At 30.4% G+C, this 23,351-nt stretch overlaps 3 protein-coding genes across 4 annotated transcripts in view; 2 read left to right on the forward strand and 1 right to left on the reverse strand.

The window, feature by feature from the left end:
* The first annotated feature begins 2,813 nt into the window (after positions 1–2,813).
* On the forward strand, positions 2,814–4,086 carry LOC107020764 (2-hydroxyisoflavanone dehydratase-like). The gene has a single exon (XM_015221256.2). The coding sequence runs from the start codon at positions 2,892–2,894 to the stop codon at positions 3,861–3,863; it is 972 nt and encodes a 323-aa protein (XP_015076742.1). The 5' UTR covers positions 2,814–2,891; the 3' UTR covers positions 3,864–4,086.
* Positions 4,087–5,758: 1,672 nt separating this feature from the next.
* On the reverse strand, positions 5,759–6,990 carry LOC107018629 (2-hydroxyisoflavanone dehydratase-like). Its single transcript, XM_015219159.2, has one exon. It carries the CDS (start codon positions 6,929–6,931, stop codon positions 5,960–5,962), a length of 972 nt encoding a protein of 323 aa, XP_015074645.1. The 5' UTR covers positions 6,932–6,990; the 3' UTR covers positions 5,759–5,959.
* Positions 6,991–22,212: 15,222 nt separating this feature from the next.
* Positions 22,213–23,351, forward strand: part of LOC107020727 (structural maintenance of chromosomes protein 6B) — a 26,743-nt gene continuing 25,604 nt past the window's right edge. The window contains exon 1 of one of the 2 annotated variants that reach the window (XR_001456959.2): positions 22,213–22,511. Coding sequence is in view for 1 of the 2 variants with exons in the window: in XM_015221194.2 (XP_015076680.1) it covers positions 22,367–22,511 (145 nt within the window). In the remaining variant the exon portion in view is untranslated. The remainder of the gene's footprint in view (positions 22,512–23,351) is intronic. The other variant, XM_015221194.2, reaches the window with a different exon arrangement.

Below are 23,351 nucleotides of genomic sequence, written 5' to 3' on the forward strand. Positions count from 1 at the left end.
TGACCATTTAAGATAAAAGCAAATAAAAGAATAGAAAAGTTTGTAGTAGTGTTTAATATTTCCTTCTGTATTTAAAAAAAAACAACATATATTCTCTAAGGGCCCGTTTGGATGGGCTTAATAAAATCAGCTTCAAAAAGGTACTTTTGAAAGTGCTGAAACTTATTTTTAAAATAAGCAGTTATGCATTTGGATAAAAAAGCTGACGTTGCTATGCCAAACGTGAAAAGGGAAAAATAGAAGAAAGAGATATTAGGGTTATGTGGGTAATTTGGAGATTGTATAAAAATATTAAGGGGAAAAAAAAAATGTGGTCAACTTAAAACAGCTTATAAGCTAAAAAAAAAAAACACCCCTACCCCAACTTTTAACTTTTGGCTTAAAATAAGTTTTTTTTAATTTAAAATAAGTTATTTTGAGTATTGTCAAACAGCTAAATAAGTCAATAACCAGCTTTTAAGTCAGTTTGACCAGCTTTTAAGCTGAGCCAAACAGGCTCTAAATCATACTATTACTTTTTAAAAGAATAAAATTTATGAATTTTTTTCAATTTTATGAGATTATTAAAAAGATCAAGAAATCCCAAGTTTTAAATAATCCTGGATTATATGAATCCTTTGGATTTTCGCCCAATTTCTTAGGTTGTACGAAGTAGTTAATTTCCATAAATTTTCAATTAAATAAAAAGACATTGATAGGCTTTGGATACCCTATTTTAGCAATAATATATACGCGTGAAATTGGACCTTCATGACTTTTATAATTGCAAATAATAAGTAATAAATAGAAATCTACTAAATCTAGAAGTTCATTTGGTACCTTTCTTACGATACTTAACAAGCTTGTCTCGATGATTAGTCTTTTTCTTCGCCTTTTCAATTAGTGTTTAGAATTTGTATTTGAGTTTTGACTAAATTTGAATTGCGCACTGCATGATTCATTAGGGGATGACTCTCTCGACATGATTTTCTTTATACTCAGGACTTGAATCGATACCTCTAGTTAAGGGTGAAATAGTCCCGCCACAATTCATGTTGGTCGGATGATTATTACTTATTATATTGTGTCGTATCGTTAATTTAAGTACAATATTTATTCTAATTAAATCGTTTCATTAAATTCTATGTAACAACAAAAATCTCAATAATCAAATTGTATCATATTCTAATATATAGATAGTCTTAAGAAATAAACAAAAAGCCTTTTTATAATTGATTTCATAAACTAAATACATATTAAAAAATAGAGTTCATTATTCAAACGTCACACAGCTATTTGCAATTTATTTAATAAAATCATCTTGACTCATTGAACATACATCAACTTCTTCATGCTAATTCAACCATCGATCAATAATCTGAAATGCTAGGTTACAGATATATTTTTTTTTATTTCTATTTAATTTCAAAATAAATTGAATTAAGATAACTTTCTTATTAAATTCCTTTACATTTACATTAATATTTAAAAATAAACGTACAATACGATAAAAACTTCTAGAAGATAATATTATAAAAATTAGGATAGCCACTTGAAACCGACTTGCTAACTAAAAGAAAGCATTTGCATTTTGTAGGAAAAAAGTAATAAATGAATAAAATATGGACAGCCACACATAGGCAAAATAGTGATTTTGACTTCACACCAAATACCAATAATTCAAGCAAAGGCGTTCCCAAACGGAAAGTTCATTAATATCTCAACAAACAACAAGAAATTAGTTGGATGGGACTAGCTCGATTTTAATTTACGTGATATTTTTTAAATTTTAATATATAGATAAAAATTTTATTTATATAGTTTAAATATGTTGAATCGTAAGTTATTGTACATATGTTATTTTCTTAAGTAATTTTTAAATTGTGTAAATTTTATTTGTAAAACACTTAAAAATTTCATGCTCGAAATCACTAACAAAATAAATTATTGCGATAATGTACAAGTATCCCTCAATCTATACCCGAAATTTCAGAGACACACTTATACTATACTAAGGTCCTATTACCACTTGAACTTATTTTATTCATAATTTTCTACCCTTTTTCGGTCTATGTGACATTATCTCGTGGGTCCAACGCTGGTTGACTTTTGTTTTTCAAACTAGTGTCACGTAGGTCAAAAAGGGGTAGAAAATTACTAATAAAATAAGTTCAGGGGGATAATAGGACATTAGTATAGTATAAGTGTGTCTCTGGAATTTCGGGCATGGGTTGAGGGGCTACTTATGAATTTTTCCTAAATTATTAGATTCTAGAAAATAGAAATGTATCACATAAATTGAAAAATGAAAATTACTCTTTTCATTCATTTTACTTGTCCATTTTTCAACTTTTTATGTCTCTTGAGTAATAAATAGGGCAATACTTGTTTATAACACCATTTGAATATAATAAATATAATGTCTTAAAAATATGATAGGGAAATGAGTAAATAACTATAATCAATGATAAATATAAAATAGAAGACAAGTGTAAAAATATTTTTAAATTTCATAGAGTGAACAACTACCGTTAGACATTTTAAAATAGTACAGAAAACAACAATTGTTGAATAGAGAAAATTTAACAAGAGTTTCATCTCTACACTCGTACTAATTCATGTGTAATTTTAAATCTTGAAAATGATTTTAAAAGATAAGTTATTATGAAATGTAAAACATTAGAAAAAAAAACATACTTTTTTTGAACGAAGATTGACTTAATTATATTTGACCGAATCTTTATCCTTTTTTTAATGCAGCACAAGTAAAAGTAAACGGACCAAAAAGTTAGCGAGTACTTTCTTTTTCTTCTATAAATAAATTAGACTTTGTTCCATCCATTTCCATTCCAACCCAAAATACAACATTTCCATACTCTGTTTTTTCTAATATTTGCACTCTGTTTTCAACCATGGCAGATTCCGACAACAACAACAACGATATTGTCACTGATTTCTTCCCATACTATCGACTCTATAAAGACGGTCGAGTAGAACGTTTCTACGAACTTGCTGGTGTACACCAAGTTCCACCGTCGCTGGAAGATCCAGCGACTGGTGTATCATCAAAAGACGTGAGCATCTCCGCTCACGTCTCTGCTAGACTCTACCTCCCAAAAAACACCTCACCCAATCAAAAACTCCCCGTCCTAGTGTATTACCACGGCGGAGGACTTGTATTAGGATCCGCATTTTTCAAAACAGAGCATTGTTATCTCAACCATCTGGTTTCCGAATCGAATTGCATCGCGATTTCTGTAGATTACCGTCTTGCCCCTGAGCATGACATCCCAACAATCTTCCAGGATTGTTGGGATGCACTTCAGTGGGTTGCGTCACATTCTGTTTCTGATACAATTAACAAAGAACCATGGATAGAAAATCACAGTAATTTTAACCGCCTGTTTGTAGGGGGTGACAGTGCTGGAGGCAATATAGTTTATAATATGATCATGAGAGCGGGGAGAGAAAAATTGATCGGAGATGTGAAAATTTTAGGTGCAATACTTGGATTTCCTTATTTGATGATACCATCGATTGAAAACTATGACAAAGGAATAGCTTACAAGCTTTGGAATATAATTTGCCCGCTCTCTGAGCGGGGAAATGATAGTCCAATGGTTAATCCAGTCTCGAAAAAGTGCCCTAGCTTATCTAAGCTAGGATGCTCGAGACTTTTTGTGTGTACAGGAGAGAAAGACGAACTTGTCCCTGGGGAAGTTGCGATAAAATTCGCTGAAGCTGTGAAGAAAAGCGGATGGGAAGGCGAAATTGAATCGATTTTAGTTGAAGGTGAAGGTCATTGCTTTCAGTGTGAAAATCCTCAAGCTGAAAAATCAAAAGATTTGATCAAACGTATAGTTTCTTTCATCCAACGTGATTAACATTTGTTTTTAGAAATTATTATTATTTGCACTCGTGACGAGTTTCCTCGGGAAACAATCTATCTATCTCTATGAGATAAAAATAAGATTTGCTTATATTCTATCTTTAATGTATGATAATTTTGTTATATTAAATTAAATATCTTCGATAAACATATGTAATAGTGTGAAATATTTTATTGGTAGTGTTCTGTGGTGTAGATAAATTGTTAGAAGCTGTAAAGTGTTTAATATGTGGTATAGTAGCAAACAGTCCATGTGATAAATGAACGAGTCATATTCACCTTTTATATATATATATATATAATAGTTCATATATAAATCAAACAACTACTCAATTTTTATAAACTTCCAAAAAATTAATAGTCTTTGTGAGGACCACTGTCGCACAAACAAACAATAGTGTCAACTGCGTTTCGAAATAACGTAGTGAATAATTATTATTAAACGAAGATAATAATATCCTAAAAATAAGGGAAGAAAATGTTTTTTTCAATGTTATATCTTTAATAAAACTTCTACAATATAGTCTAGTAAAAAAGACACGTCTGTTGGGTTATCAAATTACAAGATGTTTAATTAATATCATAAGAAGACAATATTTTAAATGTGATTTTTACATACCATAGTTTAAGCATCCTAATTCATAATTAAGCGCCACTTTTTATGCCTACTTCTATTTAAATACTTCCTCTGTTTAAAAAAGAATATCCCTATTTTCTTTTTAGTTTGTTTCAAATATAATGACCCCTTTTCTTTTATGATAACACTTTAATTTTAACTTTCCACGGGGCATGTTTAAGACCACAAGATTATATTGCATTTTGGTACATTTGACATAACTTTAATTTAAAACCACAAGATTAAAAAGTCTTATTTCTTTTCTTAAACTCCGTTTCAAATTAAACTAGTTTTTTTGATTTAAACGGAGGGAGTACAATTTATGTGAAAAAAAAGTCTAAATTATAGTATATGGTTACACTAAGGGAAAAAAAAGATCATGTCCAATACTTACTAATTAGTTTGTTTGATTACACCTTTTTGTCGTTATTTATATTTGAATCTGAATAAATTATATATTTCACGTAAAAAAGTATCATAATTGGATGTAATCACTCCTTCACAAATTAAAATAATTTATATTTTGAGCTCGAATTTAAAACTTTAAATTAGAAAAAAAAAATTATTACTCTATTGATGAAACTTTGACAAATTACACCAATTAGGATTCAAATTGTTCTCCTCTATTTTTATGACTATATTAGTGACAATTGAATGAATTATGATAACAGAAAATAAAATAAAAAATACAATATACAATATATACAACTTCTTCTTTTGGTATAGTGAAAAAATAAATTAAATAAAATATTTAAAATCGTTTATAAGTCACACAGATATGTAAACTTACTCAAATGATCAGTGTATTCATTTATGCTTCGAAATCATAAACTTCAAATTATGAATACACCTTTGTTAATAGGTAAATAAGCTCATTGTAATGACACAATCTTTCCAAGGGCAGGGACCTTTACATAGAGCAAGTTTGCTATCAGGGGCAGATCCACACTATACGATGAGGGTGCACGTGCACCCGATAATTCTCAAAAAAATTATATGTATACATGTATATATATTTTGAAAAACTGATAGAAATTGAGATATAATTAACAATGCACCTATAAAAATCATATAAATATCCTTGTGCAATTGATAGAAGCTAGAGATATCACCCTCTAAACTAGGGTTCGAATCCCATGGTTAGTTCTTTGAATGGACGTTTCACTTGGATAATTATGGCGTAAATTGTGAAATTATTAAAATAATTTGACATTGAATATTCATCTTTGTAAAATAAAGGAACTCAACTTAATTATAACCTCATAATTAAAAACTCAAAGTAAAGCTGATTTGCTCTCTTATTTTATATTATTTTAAACAATAGCAAACATATCATTACTGTAGGCATTACATATGGTCAATTTAAGATAAAGAAAAATCAATATTAATAGTATATCATAACAACAACAACACAGTAATCTGAACATATAGAATATATGCAGATCTTATCTTTACGGCAAATCATAACACATGAATCACTTGCGTTGGATAAAAGAAGCGATACGTTTGATCAAATATTTAGAGTTAGGAGCTTGAGGATTCTCACACTGAAAGGCATGAACTTCACCTTCAACTAAAATCGATTCAATTTCGCCTTCCCATCCGCTTTTCTTCACAGCTTCAGCGAATTTTATCGCAACTTCTCCAGGGACAAGTTCGTCTTTCTCTCCCGTACACACAAAAAGTCTCGAGCATCCTAGCTTAGATAAGCTAGGGCACTTTTTCGATACTGGATTAACCATTGGACTATCATTTCCCCGCTCAGAGAGCGGGCAAATCATATTCCAAAGCTTGTAAGCCATTCCTTTGTCATAGTTTTCAATCGATGGTATCATCAAACAAGGAAATCCAAGTATTGCACCTAAAATTTTCACATCTCCGATCAATTTTTCTCTCCCCGCTCTCATGATCATATTATAAACTATATTGCCTCCAGCACTGTCACCCCCTACAAACAGGCGGTTAAAATTACTGTGATTTTCTATCCATGGATCTTTGTTAATTGTATCAGAAACAAAGTGTGACGCGACCCACTGAATAGCATCCCAACAATCCTGGTAGATTGTGTGGATGTCATGCTCAGGGGCAAGACGGTAATCTACAGAAATCGCGATGCAATTTGATTCGGAAACCAGATGATTGAGGTAACAATGCTCTGTTTTGAAAAATGCAGATCCTATTACAAATCCCCCGCCGTGGTAATACACTAGGACGGGGAGTTTTTGATCGGGTGCGGTGTTTTTTGGGAGGTAGAGTCTAGCAGAGACGTGAGCAGAGATGCTCACGTCTTTTGATGATACACCAGTCTCTGGATCTTCCAGAGATGGTGGAACTTGGTGTACACCACCAAGTTCGTAGAAACGTTCTACTTGACCGTCTTTATAGAGTCGATAGTATGGGAAGAAATCGGTTTCAACATCATTGTTGTTGTCGTTGGAAGAGGCCATAGTTGAAACAAAGTATGCAAATGTTTAGAAAAATATTGTATTTTAAGATGGAGATGAATGGAACATAACGTAGTCTATATATAGAGAGAGAAAAAAAGGTCACTCTTTGCTCTGTCTATTTTTTAATATTTTATTTTCAACATTTATTATTTATTTTTCAAATCACTTTTAAGATTTAAGATCATACGTGAAGTATTTGATAAAATATTCATGTTAATATTTATTTCTCAAAAAAGATATGAAAAATTGAAAAGGCAAATAAAAGTGAACTAAGAGAATACAATCTCTATCTCACTGTACAACATATTTTAAATTTTAAAGTTAAAAATTAAAACAATTTATTTCAATTCTAATTTTGAGCATTAGATCTTTAAGTGTTTATATTCTAAAGTTGCTATATAAAAATTGATATTTTAAAAATGTAAAGAATATAATTAAAAAATAAACGCACGATAAATATATTCTTCTAGAAGATAACACTATAAAAACCAAGATAGTACCTCAAAACTGACCAACTAAGATAGAAACTAGAGGACTTGAGACAAGGGAGGAGCTACATCTAGCTAAGGGTGGTCAGATGAACAATTTTTGTCGAAAAATTTTTGAGCACCAAATAAGATATTTTGTTTAATTTTAAAATTTCATTATTTAAATTTAAAAATAAAATAAAAATGACAGTTAAATTTATTTAACACCCAACAAAAATTCTAATTCCGTCATTCTGACCAAAAAAAGGCAATTACATTTGCAGGAAAAGAGAGTGATGAATGAATAGGATGAACAGCCACATATAGGCAAATAGGGTGTTTGGTGTCCATCAATGCCTTTTTGTATTTAATATAAAGAGAAAAGACATAAAATTATCATCGAAATTATTTTGAATTTTTAAAAAGACATCTTAATTTTGCGAGTGTTCTATTACCCCATTAAATAATTTTAAAATAGGATGTATACCCATTTTTCACTCAATACCACTTACACAAAAATATTTGTATGTCACGCACTAATAATCACTTGCCATGTGTTAAAATAATTTTTAATTATTTTGATCTAATTTTTTTTATTTCTTTTATTTTTCTATTTTCCTTTTTCTCTTTCTTCTTCACCTCAACTTTGTTCTTTTATTTTTCTCTTTCTTCGTCATCTCAAATGAGTTGTGACGAGCAAATATTTTAAAGTGTCTTTTCGAAAATTTAAAACACCTTCAATGATGATTTTATGTCTTTTCTCTTAATATAAAATCTATGGAAATTAACTACTCCATATAAGCTAAGTAATTCGGTCAAAATTCAAAAGATTCATATTATCCAGGATTATTTTAAAATTTGGAATATATTGATCTGTTAAATTTTTAAGATTGACTATTCGAACCTCAACTTCAACATATATTTTTTATAAATATTTGAGAGAGACTTTGTTGTTAAAAAAAATCAAAATTGCTATCAGTTAAATATTGAAATTATTAAATTTAAATAGATCATAAATCAGTCTCTCGTGGTACACACTTATTTATTGATATATGTACTCACCTATATAGGCTTGTAATTTTATAAAATATACATATTAAATTGATGATATATTTATATATATTGATCAATCCAATATGAAAAGATCACAAATCTTATCCATTATATTGAAAATATTTATTTTGCCTTTACTTTTCACTATTAAAATATGATCTTTTTAAAATGAAAAAGTACTCATAATAGAAATATTGTATAGAGTATGAATATGAATATGAAAATATTTTATCTAAACTCAACGCAGTAAAAACTAAAAACCTAAAGTAACGTGTGAGGGCCTATGTGCCTTACCACTAAAGAATTTTGCGTAACAAATTGATTTATGATCGATTCAAAATGAAAGGATTCAATGATTAATTGATAATAATTTTGATTCTTTTTTATCATCATGTTATTGGTTTGGTTTGAGGTTTTTTTTTAATGAATCATCGATAATTTTAAAATCGAACGGACTCGAACAATACGCTTAATTAGCGATTTGACTGCATCACTTACATTTTTATGTACATCTAAATAGGAAAAATAGAAAAGAAAAGAAAACACGATAACAAAACACTTAAATTAATAACGGAGGAGGAATATTATTTTAAACATTTTTTTAATTGTAAGGCGCACACCGACATGCGTCTTACAAGGCACATGTCAACTTGCCTGGTTAGGCTCATGTCTGGCTGCGTTTTCCTATATACGATTTAACCGCATCCATATTTCATCAAAATATTGTTCTTTTGGTTTGATCCTTATTTTTTGTTACATTTTGGAAATTCTACTCAATTTTTTGCCTCTTTGGCTCTAGACTCTTAATATTCCTGTCTATATGCACTATAACAAAAATAATCATTAGCGATAATAAATTTTTAATTGCTGCTAAATATGTATTTTTAGCGGCAATTGTCACTCTTTGTATATGTCCCTAAAGCCTTTAGCGACATTGGTTCTAATGACACTTAACTAATAACGGTAAAGACGTTAACATTCTTTATTAATGTCAATATTTAATGGGATAATTGTATAGAATAACAAAGTAATAATGTAAAATAAATGCAGTAGCTACCGTTTGATTTATTTGTATTCCTTAGCAAACAGTTTGATTTATTTGTGTTTCTTAGCAAACTGTTTGTCAGTGTCGCTTGTCTCTCTTGCTTTATACAATATAATTGTATAAATTGTGTTTTTGTTTGTATAAAGCGAGAGAAAATTGTATATACACATGCAAATATATATATTTCCGTCCTATACACTTATAATTATACAATACAAATATTTCCCTGTTCAAGTCTCTTTTGTCGTTCTCTCTTTCTCGTTTTATACAATTCAATTATAATTCTCTTTTTCTCGTTTCATACAATTTGATTCAATTGTATATTCCCTGCCCAAATCTCTTTCGCCTTTCTCTCTTTCTCGTTTTATACATATTCAAATTGTATATAATTTATCTCTTTCTCGTTTTATACAATTCGATTCAATTGTATACAAATTTGAAGAGGAACCAACGAATCATACAATTGCTTCTTTGTATATATGTATAGCAAAATGGGCATAGCTTTTAGTTGTATATGTATAGCAAATCATACATTTATATATTTGCTATGAGGCGCAATTATGCAAACATTGTTATAACATACAAATTTGAATTTTATGTTTACTATATGTGAAAGTTGCCCATATTTAATACCGCTAGAACTTGTTTTTGTTGTAGTGATTAAAAAAAAACACAAAACACAAATATCCTCTAAATTAGTTTTACTTTTTAAAAGAATAATTATTACATTTTTTCAATTTTATGAGACAGTTCAAGATATCCTTGAGTTTAAAATAATCGTGTATAGTATAAATCCTTTGAATTTTCTCCCAATTTCTTAAGTTTTATATAGAGTAGTTAATTTCCATAATTTTTCTATTAAATAATCGCCCAAATTCTTAAGTTGTATAGACTATAGAGTAGTTAATTTCCATAATTTTGTCTATGAAATAATCGCCCAATTTCTTAAGTTTTATAGAGTAGTTAATTTCCATAAATTTTCTATTAAATAATCTCCCAATTTCTTAAGTTGTGTAGTTAATTTCTATTAAATATATATAAATAAAAAGACAGATAGGCACTAAATACCCTATTTTAACATTAAGTCCTCATTTCCGTAGCATTATTTTTTAGAAGTTTTATCTATAGTGGATTTATTTATTTTTTTCAATTATATTCTTCATATTTTTAAAAATACTTTGAAATGTTAATTATTATGACTTATAATTTTTAAAACACTTAAAAAATCTAATGCTCAAAATCACAATTAAAATAAAATTGTTTAATTTTTAAAATTTGAAATATAATAAATGTATGATCTTAAATCTTGAAACTGATTTGAAAAATCAATTATTAATGTTAGAGATAAATAATGGGAAAAAAAAATAAGTGCTTCTAATATAGAGTAGTCATCAGGTAAAAATGCAGGGAAGGAAGCGAATAATGACCTTTTTGTTCTCTATATTTATATACAATTAACAAAGAAATAAAATTTATATTTAATTAATCTATTTACGTTTGGATTGGGTCATTTTTCTTATTGAGTTTTGGATTAATTGTTAACTCTTATATTCAGGAAAAATAAAAGATGGAAAAGAAAAACACAAAGAACTATCTGAGAGTTCAGAGAAATAAATATGTATTCTTAAGAAATTTAATCTCCTCAAGTATTCGAGGTTACATATTAATTCTTCCCCGGGATAAAATGAGTTAACCATTACAGAAGTAGCGGTACACCTCAAACTTCAATAATTTCAACAAACTCTCAAAATGACAACAACGAATCAAATACACAGACACGATAGATCGATTTTATTTTGTAAGAAATGTATGCATAAGAAGGGAAGAATTCGATGTAGAAAATTGAGAGAAATCTTTTCTATTTATAGCCAACGAAGGGTAAAGGTTACAACTCTTTGAAAAGAAGATAACATTTCTGAAAAGATCACAACAATTCTGAAAAGAGACAATTTTTTAAACGGTCACAACCCTTTAAAAAATATACAACTTTTTATAAAAATCACAATCCTTTGACAGAATTACAACCATTCATTTTCTGTTCACACCTTTAAAATACAGCATTAATCAAATTGGTTATTTAGAATATTTTTTTTCTTAGCCTATAAGTTGAGTTTTTTTGGTTTAAAAGATGGATATCCTAAGAAAGTAGGGAAAAGGGTCTGATATACCCTTCAACTTTGTCATTTGGAGCTGATATACCCCTCGTTATAAAAGTGGCTCATATATGCCCTTACCGTTATACAAACGGCTCACCTATACCCCTGCCGTTACAAAATGGCTCACATATACCCTTTTAACGGAAGTTAAAAAATTAGTTTTAAATTTATATTTATTACTTCTAATTTTTAAAAAAAAATTATTTAGGGGTATATGTTCGTTAATGAAGAGAAGCTGAAAGCTTCATAAGAAGAAGAAGAAGAAACGCAGCTAAGAAGAAGAAGAAGAATGAGAAGAATGTGTAGTATATTTTCTGTAGAAAAATTGTATCTTACATGTACAATACATGAGCTTATTTATATAGCTCATTTTCACTAACCAACTAATAACAAACTTATCTAACTAACAAAGAGATAAGTTTGTTATAACTACCATTATGTAAAAGACTATTCTACCCTTTTATTATTTCTAAATTGTACATCCTCTCTATATTATAACACTCCCCTTCAAGCTAGGAGGTGCAAAAATATTCAAAACCCCTAGCTTGGATAACAAGTGTTCATGTTGAAGTCTAGATAGCCCTTTTGTCAATACATCAGCTGGTTGTTCCTTAGTAGGAATATATTCAACTTTAATCAGCCCCTTTTGTAGTTTTTCTCTTATGAAATGACAATCGATTTCAATGTGCTTAGTTCTTTCATGATAAACCGGATTAGCAGCTATCTGAATAGCAGCCTTACTATCACTGTATATTTGAACTGGTACTTGAATCTTAGTACCTAATTCTTTTAACAATCCCAGCAGCCACACCAATTCTGAAACAGTTGAAGCCAGGCTCCTATACTCAGCTTCAGCTGAGCTTCTTGACACTGTTGTTTGCTTCTTTGCCTTCCATGATATTAAAGATTGTCCAATCTTGATCATGTACCCTGTCACAGACTTCCTAGTGAGTGGACAAGATGCCCAATCTGCATCACAGAATGCAGTAACTTGTTCATCTGAATCACTTGCTAATAACAATCCTTGACCAGGTTGTTTCTTCAAATATCTGATCACCCTTAATGCAGCATCAAGATGAGACCTTTTTGGTTGCTGTAAAAATTGGCTCAATGTCTGAGTGCTAAATGATATATCTGGCCTTGTCATATCTAAATACAACAACTTGCCTATTATTTTCTGATATGCTGTCTGATCAACCAAAGGATCACCTGATTCTTCTTGTTCCTTATTCACATGCCCATCATATAGTTTAGATGTTAGTTTGACATTGATGTCAATAGGTGTTCCTGCAGGCTTAGCTGCTGTCAATCCAACCTCAGCTATAAGTTCCAGAGTATACTTTCTTTGATGCATTAATATACCAGCTGCTGACCTGGTAAATTCAATGCCTAGAAAGTATTTTAATTCTCCTAAATCTTTCATCTTGAATACTTGTTGTAATGCCTTCTTTGTGTCTTCTATTAGTTTAAGACTGCTGCCAGTAATTAGCATATCATCTACATAAACCAACACTAATATAGTTCCCTCTTCTGACTGATTGATAAACAAGGAATAATCATGTTGGCTTTGTTTGAACTTGAGATTGCTAAGAGCTTCAGTCAGCTTTTGATTCCATTGCCTTGGAGCTTGTTTCAAACCATATAGGGACTTTGTTAGTCTACATACTTTCTCCCCTTGACTGACAAATCCTTGAGGTAGCTGCATATAAATTTCATCATTCAAATCACCTTGAAGAAATGCATTGAAAACATCCATTTGATGGATAGGCCAATGTCTAGCTGCTGCAAGAGAAAGAACAGTTCTGACTGTTACCATTTTAACTACAGGTGAGAAAGTCTCCTTGTAATCTATTCCTTCTTGTTGAGAATAACCTTTGGCCACTAGCCTTGCTTTGAATCTCTCTATCTCCCCTGATGAGTTGTATTTAACTTTATAAATCCATCTACACCCAATAGCCTTTTTCCCTTTAGGCAAATCAGTTAGCTCCCAAGTATGATTACTTTCTAGTGCTTGAATCTCATTCTGCATGGCTTCTATCCACCTCTCATCATGAATTGCTTCTAGATAGGAATCAGGTTCCTTTATAATAGAAGTAGCAGCAATATAACTTTGGTATGTAGGTGAAAGATGAGCATAGCTCATGTAATTTCCTAAAGAATACATGACATCTTTGTTAACAGTCAAAGATACAAAGTCTTTCATCCAAGTTGGTTTAAGCTTCTGTCTGACAGACCTCCTAACATTTGTAAGAGTTGCAGGCTCTTGACTCCCCTCATTATCAACAGTTGGAGACTCTGAATGATCTATCTCATTAAATGAAGACACAGTAGGAGTCTCATGAGACACAATATTAGGAGAACATCTGGAAACCACAGGACTTGTATACTGTAAATCATCACTTAACATATCTGATACTTGCATAGGATTCACAAATACTCTATCTTGTATTAAATGATCCATCTTTGCAAAAGGAAATAAGTCTTCTCTAAATACCACATCCCTACTTGTGAAAAATGACTTATCAGTGAGATCAAGAAGTATATATCCCTTTTGTAGTCCTGAATAACCCATTAGTACTGCTGGTCTTGATCTAGGCATCAACTTATCATGTTCTGTAAGAAGTTTAGCAAAACATAAACATCCTAGTGTTTTGACATGAGACACTGATGGTTTACTACCATACAACCTTTCATAAGGAGTACCAAACTCTAGTACACTGCTTGGTAACCTATTAATGATATGTGCAGCAGCTAACAAGCAATGACCCCAATATCTAATAGGAATGTGAGCTTGAATTCTTAAAGCTCTAGTAACTTCAAGTAAGTGTCTATGCTTCCTCTCAGCAACTCCATTCTGCTGAGGAGTATAAGGACATGATCTTTGATGTAAAATTCCCAGTTCTGCAAATAACTTGTGACAACTTGAGTTTACAAACTCAGTACCATTATCAGTCCTTAATACTTTAACTCCTTTTCCAAACTGAGTTTGAACAAATTGTAGAAATGTTTGAATAGAACTACACACAGCAGACTTATGTGAGAGTAGAAACAACCAAGTTACTCTTGAGAAATCATCCACAATTGTAAGAAAGTATTTCTTGCCATCAATAGTAGCTGTGTTATAAGGACCCCAAAGATCAACATGAAGTAGCTCAAAACAAGCAGTACTCTTAATGCTACTTTTAGGAAACACATTCCTTGTTTGTTTAGCATATGGACATACAAGACACTTAGAAATTCTACAAGCACTTTGCTTATTCACTGAAAACATTCTAGACAAAACTGTTGATGATACATGACCCAATCTTTTATGCCATAACACCATGTCTTCTTCCTTGACATCATGAACAGCAAATGCAGTCTCAACTTCCTTTTCTTGACCAGTACACTGAGTAGTTAAATGCTTCATTAATAAGTACAATCCTCCTTCCTCCTTACCAACTTCTTTCACCTTCCCACTGTAGAGTTCCTGGAATACACAAAAATGAGGAAAGAAGGTAACAAAACAACCTAGTTCCTTAGTAATTTGACTAACTGATAGCAAGTTATACTTGAATTCTGGTATGTGAAGCACATTTGAAACAATACTCCTTGGTGACAAACTACAAGAACCAATGTGAGACACCTGAGTAGTAGTACCATTAGGCAGATATACAGGCTTAGAAACTTCAAGTTCATGCACAGTATTTTTATTCAACAAGTTCAAACTGGACACCATATGGTTTGTTGCACCAGTATCTACAATCCACATGTTACTGTGTTCAGAAACAAAAAATGTTTTACCTGTAGTGTTTGCAGTATTGCACACAGCAGGCTCAGATTTCTGTTGAACCATTTTTAGAATGTGATCATATTGATCCTTTGTAAATGTACACCCTTGAAGCAACTGTTGAACCTCTTTCTCTGCAGAGCTTACTGTTTTATTAACACTTGAAGTTTCTGATAAAGATTGATTCTGCTCCCAGCCTGGTGGAGGAACATTGGTGTTCATTCCATAGGTAAGATTTGCATGTGTTAATGGGTTGTGACTATAGTTGATGTTTCCAGTAGTACCATATGCAGGAGAAGTTCCTTGAATCTTCCTTTTGGACTTAAAATCAGGAGGATAACCTACAATTTTGTAGCAGAACTCTTTGCTGTGACCCTTACACTTGCAAAAATCACATATCAACAGAGTATTCCTTTTAATTTTCTGACTTACACTTGAACTACTACTTGCCTTAGAGTACAAAGCAACTGATGATTCCAATGCAGCAGAGATATCATTAACACCATTAACCACAGCCTTTTGATTCTCATCACCAACTATCATAGCATAGGCATAGTTGATTGATGGTAGTGGATCCATCATCAAGATTTGACTTCTTGCTTGATGATAGGATTCATTTAATCCCATTAGAAATTGATACAACTTCTGCCTATTCATATGAGCAACAAAACCTTTGGATATTTCACAATTACAACAAGGAGATGGCACCAACACCTCAAACTCATCCCACAAACTTTTCAGTCTTGTATAATACATGGAAACAGACACTGTTCCCTGTTGCAATGTAGCAATATCTTTGTGTAAACTATAGGTTCTAGAGCCATCTACTCTATCAAACCTTTCCTTTAAATCAGTCCAAACACCAAAGGCACTAGAAGCAAACGCAATACCACTTAGTAAACTTTTAGATACAGCATTCATTAGCCAAGATAGAACAATAGCATTCACTCTCTCCCATTGCCCCCACAGTTCTTTACCAAACACTTCCTTTCTAGCAGTTCCATCAATTAAGCCTATTTTGTTTCTTCCTAGTAGAGCTATCTTAATCGATCTACTCCACAAAGTATAATTCTCAACACCAATTAACTGAAATGAGATAATACTCATACCACTAACATCAGTAGGATTAAGAAATAAAGGATGATTATAATCGATACCTTGACTTTGCCCAGAACTAACATGTGTTCTGCTTTGAGTCATATCTGCATTCTCACCCTCGACTGCCATCTGAAATGCAACAATCAACTTTTGGACTTGAAATCAACTTGAAACTAAAAAAAATTCCAACAGAACTCCTGTGAATCTATGAACCAGTAGCTGATTCTTTGATTCTATGGATTTTCAGAAATAAACGCCTGTGAATCTTATAAATCAACAACGATTCTTTGATTCTATGGAATCTCCAGCTTCATCAATGTTCACTGAGAACCAGTGGCTCTGATACCATGTTCGTTAATGAAGAGAAGCTGAAAGCTTCATAAGAAGAAGAAGAAGAAACGCAGCTAAGAAGAAGAAGAAGAATGAGAAGAATGTGTAGTATATTTTCTGTAGAAAAATTGTATCTTACATGTACAATACATGAGCTTATTTATATAGCTCATTTTCACTAACCAACTAATAACAAACTTATCTAACTAACAAAGAGATAAGTTTGTTATAACTACCATTATGTAAAAGACTATTCTACCCTTTTATTATTTCTAAATTGTACATCCTCTCTATATTATAACAGTATATATGATTCTTCTATCAAAGTTCAAGGTATATTTTAATTTTTTTTCATACATAAATTATTTTTTGACTTCTTTTATTTTAATTAGTTGAGTTTCTTATTCTTATTTTGTTTTTTTCTTTCATTCCTTAGTTTAAAGAAAAAAAATTAAACTATTTTTTTTGTGTATTGTAATTTAATTTCTTATTCGAAGAAAAAATTTGGTCATCTACAATAAGTTTTACAAGAATATAAGTGAAACATAAATAAATTTGATTATCAAAAAAATAAATTTAAATTAGTCATTGAAACAAAAAAAAGTCAAAAAAAATATGTTTGACGAGGATTAAATTTACTCATATGGGATTATATTATTTAGAAAAAAATAATAAAAATTTAGATTAAAATTATTTTTTTTCATTTCTGTTAGAGGAAAAGGGTATATGTGAGCCATTTGTTTACAAGTAGGGGTATATATGAGTCACTTTCATAACAAAGGTATATCAGCTCTAAATGACAAAGTTGAGGGGTATATCAGACTCTTTTCCTAAGAAAGTATCATGTTAAGTTATCTTAATAATTTCTCAATTATAATAGTTCATATATAAATCAACAACTACTCAATTTTTATAAACTCCGATTAAAACATCAATTAGTATTCATTGTGAGGGACCACTGTCACACACTTCTTCAAATGACAATAAACAATACTGTTAGATGCATTTGAAAATAGTATAGTGGACAACTATTATTAAATTAAAATAGTAATATTATGAAAAATAAGGCAAGAGGATGTTTTTTTCATAGTTATATCTTTAATAAAACTTCTACAATATAGTCTAGTCAAGAAAGGCACTTCTGTTGGGTTATCAAATTACAAGATGTTTAATTATATAAAAATCAAAAAAACACAATGTTTTAAATGTGATTTTACATACCAAACATCCTAATTCCTAATTAAGCGCCACTTGTTATGCCTACTTCTATTTAAATACAATTAATGTGGAAAAAGAAATCTAACAATAGTATAGGTAGGGGTTTTCGTGGTTCGGTTTGGATCGGTTATTGATCAAAACTAAAACCAAATCAATCTAGTCAGTTTTTAAAATTTCTAAAACCAAACCAAACCAAACAAAAAAAATAACCATCGGTTTGGTTCGATTTGGTTCAATTTTTCTGGTTTATTCGATTTGAAAGTAATAATTTTCTTTTAGGACGTACGTATCTCGATAAACACAATCACCAACTACATGAACAATCTACAGAAAAACTAATGTTATTTCAGTGAAGCAATTAAGCAACATTAGAGTTATCATTACACGAATAAAGTGTTTCGGTTAAGAGAAAGTGTGACAATGTTATGTGAAGTATAATAAGTAAAGACTAAAATAGATTTTGATGGATTTGGATTTGAATTTGACATTGTTATAATTGGGTTAAAGTGTCGGGCTTGAAAAAATGATAAAGTTAATGACTTGAGTTAATTAAAATTGGGAAAATTATGCGGATAAGCAAACTTATACTATTTAATTGCTCATTATTGCTATAATTTGCTATAATTGCCACATGCGACTAACATTATACATTAATTACGTGGGCTGACTTCGAGTTTGTATAATTAGTCATGTTTTTATGTATAATTCGCCAAGATATACAAATAAATATTATAATATAAATTTTTTTAGCCTATATACATATACAATTTACCTCTCTCCCACTCTCTCCCACTCTCTGCCCTCTCTCGCTCGCCTCTCTCCTCCCTCTCTCAATCTCGCTCACCTCTCTCCTCCCTCTCCCAATCTCCCATGCCATTTATACAAATGTATATGTATAATATACAGTTGTATTTAATTAATTATATACATATAAAATTCAGCTCTCTCCCACTCTCTGCCCTCTCTCGATCTCTCCCAGTCCCGCTCGCCTCTCTCATCCCTCTCCCAATCTCTCTTGCCATATATAAAATTACATATGTATAATATACAATTATCTAACCAATATACATATACAATTCGCCTTTCTCCCACTCTTTTCCCCCTCTCTCTCGCCTCTCTCCTCTCTCTCCCAGTCTCGTTCGTCTCTCTCCTCCATATAACATGTAGTTACAAATTATAATTATCAAACTATAGCTATGGGAAGTAATTAATTATTTTTTAGTGGCTATATGTGAAAGTTTCCCGTTAAAATTTAACAAAATATTTTTATTTTATTTATGAATAATATATAAATAATTATAAAATTTATGTATATAATTAATCAGTTGGTTTTAATTATTTTTGCAGTTGTTTTTTAATAAAATCAAACCAAACCAAATAGTAGCGATTTTCAAAATATAAAAACCAAACTAAATCAAATATCAATTTCTTTTAATCGATTTGGTTCGGATTGCGATTTAGTTTGGTTGTTAACCATAACCATGAACAACCCTAAGTATAGGGTTACCTAAGGAAAAAAAAAAGTCATGTCGAATACTTATTAATTAGTTTGTTTGACTACACAAACCTTTTTCTGGTTATTTATTTTTAAATATAATTAAATTATATACTTCGCATAAAAGAGTTTGAATATAATCGCTCCTTCACAAATTAAAATAATTTTATATTTTGAACTGAAATTTGAAACTTCTAATTTTTTTAAAAGAACTTGTTACTCTATGATGAACGATTATTTCAAGTTTCAACATATAACTTAACAAATTACACCATTTAGGATTCAAATTGTTCTCGTCTATTTTTATGTCTATATTAATGATAATTCAATGAACTATAATAAAAAAAAAAGATACAATATATACAACTTCTTATTCTTTTGGTATAGTGAAAAAATAAATTAAATAAAAAAATTAAAATCGTTTATAAGTCACACAGATATGTAAACTAACTCAAATGATTAACGGATTCATTAATATTTTAAAATCATAAATTTCAAATCGTAAATAAATCTTTGTTAATAGGTAAAATAAGCTCTATGTAGTGATTAAAATCTCGCCGTGTTAAATAAACTTCTAACTCCATACTCCCTTAATTTCACAAATAATAGTCTAATCAAGAAAGATACTTTTTTTTTCATTCGGTGTTATTCGGTGTTCAGTATTTATATTGGAGCCCGATTAAATTTGGATTCGCGCCGAAAAGTCCCATATTTGGAGTAAAACGCTCCCTAACAAAGGCGACTCTGTTCCTAATGAAACTCGAACGCGTAACCTTTTGATTAAGGATGAAGGAGTACTTACTACTCCGCTGCAACTCTGGTTGGTAGAAAGATACTTGTGTTGGTTCATCAAATTACAAACCTTACTTTTATTTTTCTTTTCCAAAAAACTCTATGTTTCTTTAAAAAGAAAGATAATATGCCATGTGACTATCGTAATATATAGTTCATTTGTTTCATAATGGTCTAGTTTAACTTGATACAGAGTTTAAGAAAATAAAAAAATATTTTAAATTTTATGGTCTTAAATTAAAGTTATGCCAAATATACAAGATTGTTGTTTAATCTTGTGGCCTTAAACATGTCACGCGAAAAAATAAAATTAAAATTTACTAAAAAAGTCATTCTTTTTGAAACAGACTTAAAAAAAGAAGAGGTCATTCTCTTTGAAACAGAGAGAGTACTTGATAGATTTAATCAAACATAAAATTGCTATTTATGTCTTTTAATAAAGTATAATCATGAGTACAAATGAAATGTACTAAAAAATTATTTGAACCTCATGATAATTCGCAGTCGTTACAATCTCTGTCACAATTTTTGTCATTCGGGTAAGAATTCTTTGGTGAACACTTTGTGTGCACTAAATATATCCCTCACTATATAATAACCTGCAAGCTACAAAAAATATAAATTATATTAAACAGTTCATGTACAATAGACTCAACTGATATTCTCTAATTTTATAATATTCGATTATATAATCCAAATAGTATTAAAATCTGTAAAATTTGTGTGGACAAAATCCCCATAAAAATACGTGTAAAAATACAGGCAAAATAGTTTATCTCCTCGATAGAATATAAAATAAGACCTTTCACATAGCCACAAGTTTTAAGGGACCTTTCTTCCTTTTGAAAACTTTTGTTCATTTGATTATGTACTGTATTTAAAAATAATAAATTCATTAGCTAATTAGCTTTGTTTATACAATGATATTTTATTTAACTTAGTTATAAGCAATGTAAATATTAGTTATATATTTTATTTGGTATAAAATGAAAAATCATGATATTAATAATATAAAAGATTTAATATATGTGTTGTCTTTGTCAAAAACACAATTGTCGATTAAAATCTTTTTTATATTTCTTTTCATCGTATTTATAGAGATATTATTATAAATAAATATTGTTTTAAAAAATATGCAATACGTGTTATTTGTAAAACAAAAAATTAACAAATCGTATAAATAATAATAACAACATAACTAATATAAACATTACTGATACATCATATTATTATATTCGATACTATTCTTACAACTAAGATAGCTTGGTACACAAATAAATTATTTTGATATTGTAATCTCTGTATAAATAAAAAATAATTCCAAATCAAATGAGATCGGGAGCGACTTTAACATATTAGTGGCCTAAAACAAAAATCAAATGGGACCTTAAACTTGAATTGTTAATAATTTTTATACAATTGATTTCTTATAGTTTTCAATTGATAATATAACCTTTCTTATTTTAAATTATTTTTCATGTGATATAGGACCCAAATATGTCAAATTTCTTCAAATAATTCGTTCATTTTTTAAAAAGTTCACTCTTTTTACAAATAGTATTCAATATTTATTAAAAAAATAATAAATTATAACCTATTATTATTAAAAATGAGGCTCCTTAAATTTGGAGGCCTAAAGCGCATATCTTTTTTTTAATATTGTCGAACCACCCCTGAATGAGATAAGTGGAGTATTACATGGTTAAATTTGATATTAAATCTATACAATATCTAATCGATTGTATAAATGTAATGTAGGAGAAGTTTATACCGTCAATCAAATATAATATAAATCTAGTCAAAAAATATCCCAACTTATCACACGCACAGTAAACAACTTTTTAAGTTACATCCAAACATGCCTTTCCCGCCATCTGTTCCCTAGTAGACCCTAAACACCTAGACCTTGGCGCTACCAAAGAGAGAGAGATATTTGTACAACTGTACTTCGTTGCCGTCAGTTCAATCTCCGGTGGAATCGGCGAGTGAGAATCCTCAAGTAACCGGAGAAAATGGCGGATAGGGTTCCAACTGTAAGACCGAAGCGTTTACAAGCTGGTATTATTTCGAAAATTCGATTGGAAAATTTCATGTGCCATAGTAATCTCGAGATTGATTTCGGTGATTGGGTTAATTTCATTACTGGACAGAACGGAAGTAAGTTTTCTGTTCCCTCTTTGTCTAAGTTCGTTATGTTCTGTGTAAATTGCATTCCAGCAAAGGTCCATGCCCTTGGAAAGATTTTGAGTCACTGCAGGGAGCTTATTTACCTATTGACAAAGGTGGATTCACGATTTGAAGTTTGTGGTTTCCGAATACTAATGAACCAGCTGATCGTTTGAATTAGTGGCTTCGGACTTTTTAAGTGTATGTTTAGTAGGTTTCTTAACACGTATAGGGTTTGAGCTAAAGTTGTTGACTTTAATTGTGCATGTGTACTAGTTCTATGTGTGAATGCAACTTACTTAGGATTTGAAGTTTATGGGTTCGGAATTGTCACTGAACCAGCTGATCATTTGAGTTAGTGGTTTCGAACTTTATACTAGTAGGCTTTTTAACACATATATATGGTTTGAGCTAAAGTAATGGGTTTTGGTTGAACTCTTAGCTTTAATTTGTGCATCTGCTCCTGTCCACTCACTAGTCCTCTGTGAGAATGCAACTAATCCCCCCGAAAAGTCTTGAGAATACATGTAGACTTAGTATAATATATCTTTTCAATATATCAACTATATGTATATAGTAGAACCAATAAAGATTTCTTTTTTTGATTCATCATATTTCAGAATTAAAGGCTAGTGGGTATACCCTGCTATTGAGTATGGTCTTAGTAAAAATTTGAACTAGTTTCCTTTGCAAAGCAGGAGTACAAGTGCTAGAACTTGTCTTAGTGCCTACAAGTACAACTTTGCCAGGTTCATTTTCTCCTAGTGTGTCTGCATATTACTTATTGAAAATGCGCTTGTATTTGTCTCTACTTGTATGGGGGGGGGGAGG

The sequence above is a fragment of the Solanum pennellii genome, chromosome 5 (assembly GCF_001406875.1).
Source record: "Solanum pennellii chromosome 5, SPENNV200".
NCBI lineage: Eukaryota > Viridiplantae > Streptophyta > Magnoliopsida > Solanales > Solanaceae > Solanum > Solanum pennellii.

Bases quoted from the DNA above. Each gene is read 5' to 3' on its own strand.
- LOC107020764 (XM_015221256.2), top strand. From the start codon at position 2,892: ATGGCAGATTCCGACAACAACAACAACGATATTGTCACTGATTTCTTC.
- LOC107018629 (XM_015219159.2), bottom strand. From the start codon at position 6,931: ATGGCCTCTTCCAACGACAACAACAATGATGTTGAAACCGATTTCTTC.